The 9,841-nt window shown below is 41.7% G+C and overlaps 1 protein-coding gene across 1 annotated transcript; it reads right to left on the reverse strand.

Moving 5' to 3' along the window:
- lancl1 (LanC antibiotic synthetase component C-like 1 (bacterial)) lies at window positions 1-6,079 on the reverse strand. The gene is made up of 10 exons (XM_023420368.2): window positions 5,931-6,079; window positions 5,450-5,571; window positions 5,182-5,299; window positions 4,421-4,631; window positions 3,865-4,012; window positions 3,315-3,461; window positions 2,689-2,871; window positions 2,196-2,372; window positions 950-1,022; window positions 1-114 (listed from the first exon to the last, which is right to left on the reverse strand). The coding sequence occupies exons 2-10, from the start codon at window positions 5,534-5,536 to the stop codon at window positions 38-40; spliced, it is 1,221 nt and encodes a 406-aa protein (XP_023276136.1). The 5' UTR covers window positions 5,537-5,571; window positions 5,931-6,079; the 3' UTR covers window positions 1-37.
- Between the last annotated feature and the right edge of the window lie 3,762 nt (window positions 6,080-9,841).

A 9,841-nucleotide genomic window follows, 5' to 3' on the forward strand; every position in this document is an offset into this window, starting at 1 on the left:
GGTGCGGGTGGGGGGGGCTACCTGTGGAGAAACTTGTCTACACCTCAAACGCTGGGAACCGCGCTTTCATCGGCTGCAGAAGGTCGGCCAGGAAATAGATGGTGCCCGCCATGCCTGCGAATAGGAAGTGACAAAGTGAGTTGACAGCTGCAGTGGTGGACACAAGAACAGTAAAGATGGCCAACTGAAAACTGTCTCAAGTACTGGTTCCACCTGGGTAAACGTACATATTATTTAGACGTATCTTACATTTACATTTAAAAAAAAATATGTGATAATTTTACTTTCTCAATATGAACTTAAATATTCAACATTATCAACTTCAACAGGTTGAAAAATGTATTAATACATATGTGATCATTGGTGTTTGAAATTGCTGATAATTACCAATTTCTAGTTCTTAGGTTTTTCCTTTTTTGTTTTTCCTATTGCACCATTCTTGTAGAGCTACAGCGTTTCATATAATCTGTTTTCCCTAGCAGATCCCCCTATAACAAACTCACCATTCTACCTGCCATATCTAAGTGTGTGCTGATGCAGTAACATAAACTGCATTTGGCAATGATTAAAGTCTCAAATATCACAGTTGGCCAGAGCTTTCCTTCGCTCTATGATTATCGAAAGAAGAGTAAGGAGAGATAAATGCTTTCATAAGAGCATTGTTGGTGTTGGAGCTTAATGAATTCCAAAATGAAATGGGATACTGGAACCAACCCCCTAGTAATGACAACATACAGTGTGCCAACACACAGGCAAATTGCACTGGCAAAAGCAACAGTGGCCACGAGTGCACCCTCCCTAACACTGACAGTCACACTGAGTGGGAACACATAACTTGATGAACAATTATAGCCAGCCGGCTCTATTCTGTGATCATTTCTCTTGTAACGAGCCAAGCAATATGATAATAAGTTATTTTTGGCAAGTAGGACACATCATCACATATTACCTTCAAAAAGTGAGAAGGGAGTGTCTGGTGTTCGGCATCTATGTTTGCCGTAGTTCATACACCAGTCTGCAAACTGTAGAGAGAGAAAGAGAGAGAGAGAGTCAGTGTCATAATAACATTCCTATTGTGTCACAACAGAGCACTGTAGCTGAACCATCTCAGGAGAATAGCCAGCAATGTCAACAACCGCTAGAAATTGTGCTCCTTTCAGTGAAATCCGAGCGTCTGTCGCGGTATCAGATTATGACCACTATGTCACTCTGCTGCATCGGGAGCATGTAGCAGAGCCGAGGCGAGACATCTGAAGAGTCTATTTCCATCCTCTATGAATAGATTCATATTAATGAAAGTACACGTGGGACCCGTGCCACCTGGAGCGCATCCAAAGAGAGCCCGGTGCCGCCTCGCCTAGGCCCCGCTTTGACGCCGACTGGCACCGACAGCTACCGACCCATTGTCAATAAACATAAAAGGCCCTGCTTCTCTCATGCCCGGCGTTTCTGGAATAATTTTCGATTTTAAGGCTGGCCGGCTGCCAAAGCTGTGCTTTAACCGGTTGTGCTTTGAACAAACTTGAAGACGACTTTCACGTCTTAAAGGCAAGGACGAACACAATATAAAGCATTGAAATAAAAGACAAATAAATTGACCTCTTCTGTTTGTTATGGTTGCATTATACACTTATAAACTTATAGAAACACAGTGTGTGAGAACTGTGCATATTAACTTTTAAATTTTTCGCTTAAAGCGTAAAGAAGCAGTTACATCCATCAGCCAGTAGAGGAATTTTGAAGGTCAATGTGAAATACATGAACTTTTATAATACATTTCTATTTTTTCATTGATTTTCTTATATAAGGTTTTCATTAAGAGGCTTTACTTTGTTTATCTGCTTTTAAATCCTTCCTCCTAAAATGTTTTTGTTTGGGATTAAATGCTGTTATTTCCTGGCTGAGTACTAATACCAGACGTGCATACAAAGACATACCTTCCGTATTGGGCATACAGATGCTCGCTGGACTTCCACAGATAAATAAAGCCTAAACAAAGATATTCGTTTCTGCCTCTCCATCAACTCCAGTTTGACTCGTTGTCATGGATCAAGTATTTGGGCTCTAATTAAGATGGATGCACTGCTGGAGCGCCACAATTAATATCTGCAATCGTTTGATCACTCAAACAGCTACTGCACTGTGTGAACGATGTATATAGACTCTATTACAAAGTCTCTTTCATGTGCTCTCACCATGCAGGCTCTGTAGAGGTGCTTGGGGTCCTGCGTTAGGCGGTAGAGAGCCAGGAAGGCATAGGCGTTACCTGCTGCGCCGTGACACAGCCCATAGCCCTTCTTCAGCAAACCCCACCGCCACACCACCTCTCCACACTGCAAGGCGTAGCCCAGGTACTCAGCAACACCAAAGGCCTGGAACAAGGGATAAAGTAGACGAGAAAAAGTGAAATTAAAATGTAGGGATTGATGTTTTTGTACATCCTGATGGTAACACTGGCAAAACAAGATAAGCTGGGACACACTGGACAATATACTGTTTGGATGAGAGAATGTTTTCACTAGTTCAGCTGGGACTAAAACAGATATTTACTGAAGTTCACCACAAGGTGGCACTATGACTCTGTCAGTTAACACTTTGTATTCCCTGTAACGCTGGAAATATCCATGAATTTTATTTTGTTGGCTGTTACTCTGTGAAAAACAACTGCAGCATTAACTAAGTATTCACCTTGTATGCCTGCAGGAGCATGTAGATCACCCCCGGCGATCCGTGGCACCAGTGCACCAGCAGGTCCCGGTCATCCCCGATGCAGGGAGGGTAGTTTCCTGAGGGGAACTTGAGCCGGCAGACATAGTCGACGCTGGGCTTCACCAGCCTGTGCACATACTCCTCGACAGCGACGAAGCCTGGCTGTGAGGGAGAGATCAGACTGTGTTTAACAGAGCATGAGGATGAAACAGGTGGAAGTAACAGGTGGCTTTTATCACACTAGGCTGACTTTATTGCTCAGACAATTAGTTCTTTAGTCAATTAGTTGTTTACCAATAATGATTTTAGTAATCAATGAATTGTTTAAGTGCTGTATCTTTTGAATTGAATATCTTTATACAAAGATATAAAACTATTTTAAAATGTCATCTTGGGTTCTCGGAACTTGTTTTGGACTATTTTTTTTGAGTATTTTCTGATGTTACTTGTCAATAATTAATCAATTCATTTGAGAAATAATTGCTAGATTAGCAAAAGCAAAATTAAGCTCCTTACAAGCAATGTTGTTCTATGGAATAGCTCCTGAAGCTTTGTAATATGGTGCGCTGAAAGAGCAAGACTGATCAGAGACTGATCTGTTTTACCTGCATGAGATAGTAGTAGATGCCTGCCAGTCCGTGGGCGGCGCCAACGTACTGCTCCTGGTACCATTCGTACATCAGAGGGCTCTGGTTCTGGACCCTGAACTTCCTGCTGAGGTGCTCGCCTGACACCAACACGGCCTCGCTGACCTGTGGAAGGAAACAGCACATCCCAGCTCAGAGACACGTCTAATCTGTCCAATTGAAAGGAATCAATGGAGGGAAAATTAGAGCAATTGGACATCAATATGTGTAAGGCCGCGCAAATTAGGGCAAAACGGCAAACCAGGGGCAGTGACCTAGAAGTTAGAGAAGCAAGATTATAACCAGAAGGTCTCAACCTAATATTATTTATGTTTACTCCACATTATTTCCTCCATTTTATTCTTATTCAGTCAATACAATTTCCACTTTTTCTATGGTCACAAATGACTCTATGGGCACTGAAGTTATATGTAGTGCAAAAGAGAGTATGGGCTGAGCAAAACTCCTTCTGTAATAAAATCCAGACCATTAGGAGGACACAAACATTTGTCTCAGACTGTCGTCCCACCTGCTGGATGTACTGCAGTGGGATTCTGTCGTGCCCAAGCTGCTGGTTGATAAAGACGAGGGAGTAGAGGTAGCCCATTCGCCCGTACAGCAGCTCATCTGGCAGCCCGCCCGCTCCCTTCACCACGTTCTCATGATACTGCAGCAGTCTGGGAAGGAAGAGAAGCAAACGCAAAAATCATGAGTCAGAATGAGCTTTTGTCGTGATCGACTGTTGCACTAATGAACCAAATCTTAAAATAAACGTTCTATTCGAGATGACCTACAGAATATCCGTGTACAATTAACTGTATAATAAATGTGATCAGTTAAATAAACTGAATCAGTTGGTTGTGTCAACTGCAACAGTAAAAAACACTGGGAATGAATGCCTTTGCAACATGATTACACATCACCAATACATAATTTGCATAACTGCAGCACGACCTCTAAGATCTTATATTTCTATTTGGAGTCTCCAGTCCACTTTAATTTAAAATAAAGAATCAGAAGATATCTTATCTTACCCTAGCAAATACATACATTAGCCGTAACTACTGCACTTATTCTAAAATGACCTGTTGATGCACTCATCGGCCTCTTGGCCAATCTGCAGGCGATGGTAGACCACAGCGGCCACAGCCAGTGGCCCTGCATCCCCGCATAGGAAGGTGACGTCATGGCGTCGGGTCAGACACTTGAGGCTGCGGCTGACATACTCCAGTGCTCTCTGAAGGAAGCAGCCCTCCTTGAACACATTGTAGAGGTGCAGGTAGAGCAGAGCAATGCCTGCAGAAAAAAACAGACAGGCACTTGTTAATGATGTAAACTTTGGAAGCTAAATCAGAAATGTTTCTTATTTTACATCATAACTGAAGTAAAGCTGCACATTTGGTAATCTACAAAACAACACTGAAACACGGTCAAAATGTGAATATTTTATTCATATTTATTCATGTTCTGTGTTGGTAAACTAAATATGTGAACGAAAAATGACTGGATATTCGAGTTTTGGACAATTGATTGCTCAAAACACGAAATGTGAGTACGTTTATTTTGGGTCTAGGAAAATGTAATGGGGGATTAATCAACAATGGCAATTATCATAAGTTGCATCCCTAAATCAAATATCTCATATACAACTCTCATATACTGCAGAGGCCTTGCTGAATTATGTTTTCACACATACAGAAAAACACCGGCTGCATTGAGCATAATAATCACATGTGCAGCCTTAATTCTTGACATTACGTTTTCATATAGTCACATTAATGCAATTCCTTGCTAACAGACAAAATGATGTCATTTATGAAAAACAGATGTGTAATGGTGTCATCACCTGCCCAGCCAGTGTAACTAGTGCAATCTCTTGGATCTGCAGACTTCAGCCCATTTTCCATGACAGCTAAAAGCTCGCTGACCTTGCTGCTCAGCCTCTGGGCAAACTCTGATGTGAGCTGTAGGTAAAGAAAAATTAAAATAATGAGGATGGCATGAAATATATATATATATATACACACACACACACACACACACACACACACACACACACACACACACACACACACACACACACACACTTGTCTACGCAGTTCCTCATGTGTTACCTGTCCCTGGTAGTCAAAAAACGCCTGTGTGGACGCAGGGCTCCCATCATAGTCGGGGTATGGGTTCTTCAAGGCTCTTGTGTCCATTTCCGCAGCCTTGTTAATGCTGCTCTGCTTTATATCTGTCTCAGATAAAACAAAAACGGACCAGGAGAGAGATGAGTCAATATAAGGCGCAGGAGACAGAGGAGGAGAGTGGAATAGAAGTCAGGCTAAAACTAATGAGCTATGGATCTAATAACACTGAATATACAGCCAAATGACGCAGCTAGCAGGGCTACACACCCACACAAACCAGTCCCAGCTTAGCTAACTGCAGCTTCTACTTAGCTTAGCTACTCCGCTAAAGCTAACGGCTAACGCTCGGGCGTGTAAATTGTGTCTTAAAGCTGTAATCTAATATTCTGAAACCTCGAAATATGTCACATTGATGCACAGGCAATAATTGGGTTAAATTCACAATTCAAACATGTACAGGTACCTCCGCAAGTGATGCACGGTTGTTGTTTAATCTTCTTCGTCTTTACATTATCCTAACGAGATTTTAGCATTAGTTGGCACTATACTGCCACCTGCTGCGGCGGAAGGATTACTACAAGTCACAAAAACAATTTATTTTAAACGAGGACAAAATATATACTGTTTTATTTCATTTCATTTATTTTAAATAAAATAAATGAAAAAAGCAAACAATTTCAATAACAACAATAATAATAATCCATACTAATATACTAATAATTAAAGAGTGTGTACATTATATATATATCAGAGGTTAACACTGATAAATTGAAATGGTCTGATAACTCTCATAATACATCGTATTTCATCAGGTTATTGTATATTTTGAATGTAAATCTTTATTATGCAAAGTAACTTACATGCCAGAGCCTATAAATATAGCCTAAACTATATTTACTTTGTGGAAAGCCATGGAGGAAAAGCATAAACAGACCTACCTACAGTCCTTGTTCCTTATAGACAAGTGAAATGATTACAGTCATAGAAAGATTTGAAAAAAGATTGCTTTGATCAAAGGTTGTTACTGTATTCACCAAATCATAGATGAATTCACTGGGCTTCTGACTGTAAAAGAAGTCAAGTGTTGATTTCTTCCCGTAAGTATACTGGCTCTCGTGAAGGACTGCTTGATGTGGAGGTTTTGTATACACACAGATTTGCAGCAATAACTCGCTTCAGTGCATAACGTTCCCCCTCGAGGCCCTGAATGATTTTGTTCCACAGGTGTCTAATCTCAGACATTACTCTATCAACACGAATGTTTCAAGCACTTCCAGGTAATTGCACAGTCTTAGTCACCACCGTCAGTGAACGCACCAGTGCTAATCTTTGACATTTTCAGCAATTCTCTGATGACGACTCCATACTGATGATGCTATTGACTTCCAAAACAGTCAGACGAGCCTAAATTCATGATCACTGGGTGGAGCACAGTTTACTCGCACGGCTGCCATGGAAACGTCATGTGTCACCAATCTGCTCACGACCTTCTGCAACGCCCAAACAACACACCATTCCCGTGCATGGTGATGATAATTACTGTAGTCACAGAGAACACGGGGCTGGTATTGATTGGCACTCTGCTTAGTCTCACTGCTGGTGTTCCACATTCTCACTTATTGCAAAGACAGAAGCTGCAGCAGGCCTGTAATCTCCTCTTTGAATGTTGTGCCCTATGCGCGGCACAGTTGAGAGAAAGAGTACATTGTTGTGGCAAGAAGACATTGCACATTCAAAAAGCGTGCAATTGAATATGTCCTCTGAAGGGCTTTAATTACCGCTCTCTCTTTGTTAATACGCCTCAATCGCTTCCCCTTCGCCTTGTTCCCATGTTTCATCCTGGTTGTCTGTGGCTTTAGATGACTTTCTTCTTCAGACTTACTATAAATCATCAAAACTGAGTTCTAATTAATCTACAATATGGACCAGATATGTTACTCTCACTTCAATTCATTCCCACAGGCATGTTTTTACACAGACGATCCTTTGTGAGTCAAAAGATGAAATCTTGAGAGGCAACATTAATCATCTAAATCTCTACACATTTTCCGGTCGATCTAAATGTTTTTCATAGTACTGCTTTTGCTTACTGCTGATGCTTTCAAGATTAAATCCAAGTTTGCCCAGGCCTTGAACTGTGGACTTCTTTTTTAACACTCGTCTTGACTTTTCTGCAACAAACTTTTGAGATGCTTATGAGTAGCATTTTTATGGCTCCCATTTTGATGACTTGTCTAACCTTGTCTTGCAAACTGCAAATGAAGCTGACAGTTACACTGGTCAAGGCACCAGGTTTGCTACAATCATCACTGTCACTCCTTTGTTTTTGTTTACCTCGCTGCTTTTTGTCGTGTGTGTGCGTGTGTGTGTGTGTGTCCCATAATTTCCCCTTTAGTGAGAAGAACTTGACTGCCCATAATTTCCATTTCAATTGACCAGACTGCAGGTGAAGGCTACTCATGCAGTTCAAAGTATAGAGCCTTTTCATATACCTCGGGACTGTTTTACCTTGCCTTGAGGGACGGGGAATGGAAATGAGGCTCAGAATGTGACAAAATTCAGAAGGAGACCTTCGGGCTTGATTAGAGGCCCTCGTTGAACGACACATTATTGAGCCGAGTCTCCCTCCTGCTGCGCCTGTGGGAAAACCAGCTCTGTGGAGAAAAAATATTAATTAGGAGTGATATTGATCATCATTTGTTTCTAGCACAGGACAACAACCAAGCTGAGGCCACATCTCACCGATCCCTGTGGTGAAATTATGCATTTTCACTTTGTTTTTTCTTTTTTCTTTATTAGAATTCTTACAAGTTTGTTGTGAATGTGACTTAAAAAGACAAGGCTGCTGATATTCTGTTCTGTTTTTTGAAATGCATGAAAAGACCAAACTCAACCACAAATTGCTTCTATATTACCTAAGCCGGATATATCTTATTTCTATGTTGTTCAAGTGCTCTTAAAAACTGATGTACAGCCGTGCTCGCAGCTCTTTGAGGCTATATTTAGGCACAGTGATGCTTTCAGCTAAATACTAACATCAGTGGGCTAAAATTCTGACAATAACAATGCTTTCTTACCATGCTTCAATATCTTAGCGTAGTGAAGGGGACATGTAATTGTCCTGCTGCTGTAAATAGTCACTAGTGCAGCAAATGTGTATCGATCCACGACTGAAAATACAGTAGTACCCAACAAATAAACCATTTACTCCTGCTTAAGTAACAACTGCTAAATACTACAGTGCCCATGTGTTTTCTAAAAGTCTTAAAAAAAAAAAAAATATATATATATATATATATATATATATATATATTTGTGAGCCCTTTTTAAATATTTAAGACTTATTAACCAATAGGCTTGGGGTTAGCGCCATTTGTTTATTAATGAGATACAGAGAAAGCAGGGAACCTCACACCTACATTTGCACCCGCCAAATAGATCCAGCTCACCTGAACACAATCCGACAGCCTGACAAACCGAACCACACCTCTCCCTCTCACTCCCTCTCCCTCCTCTGTCAGCGTGCCTCCTCTCTCTGTCTCCCACCCCTCCTTGATATTCACATGGACAACCAGCCTGCTGTTAGAGTGTGTGAACGCTGCCAGAGGAGAGTCTCAGCAGACTCCAAACTGTGATGCACAAAGCCGACCACTTGACCCCCAGTCATAGCCTGCAGCACATTCTCCTTCTCCATCTGCAAAAAAAAAGAAGAAGAAAAACCCTTCGGAGTCAGAAAAGGCCTGCTTTCTGGTCTCTGCTGTCCCAGCATTGTGTTTGGAGGTTGTGAGTGAAATGCTTACTCCCCAGCTGTATACACTCGGTGTTTTACTAAGGGGTATCTTGAATGTAGAGATGCACAGACCTGCTTTCTGGCCCTTGCTGAAATTCACTGGTGTCTTGCTCGCAGCGTTGGACAAATGTGTTATTTCACCACATACAGTCGCAACGAAATGTGGAATGCTAGAAAAATGTACGTAAGCTGCTGATATATAAAGATATCTGAGCTTGCTTTTGCGATATATCCTTTTTTGTCTGCAGAAGCGTGGCATGCAATTTCACCTCCACTTGATCACAGGTTTGGATACAGCTGCCACAGAGCAGCTGACGCAGCAAGAGGGAGCATTTACTTTTCACCACCATCAATTTGCACCTTGCAACAGTTATTTAGCAGCGCCAAATGACACAATTAAAAACCTTTATTTGAAGAGTGGGAGAAAAAGCACCACCCCCCACCCCCTCACCTCCCTCCCCCAAGTGGACGGCATCCATTTTGGTCCCGGGGAACGGCCTGACAGCTGAGATAAAGAACATTCTGGTCTCTGACATGCTGCCATGGCCCCATCTGTGGTAGTGCTAAAAATACACGCAGTCTGG

The sequence above is a fragment of the Seriola lalandi genome, unplaced genomic scaffold (genome assembly GCF_002814215.2).
Source record: "Seriola lalandi dorsalis isolate HSWRI2012SDOR001 ecotype SW California unplaced genomic scaffold, Sedor1 jcf7180002054630, whole genome shotgun sequence".
Taxonomy (NCBI): domain Eukaryota; kingdom Metazoa; phylum Chordata; class Actinopteri; order Carangiformes; family Carangidae; genus Seriola; species Seriola lalandi.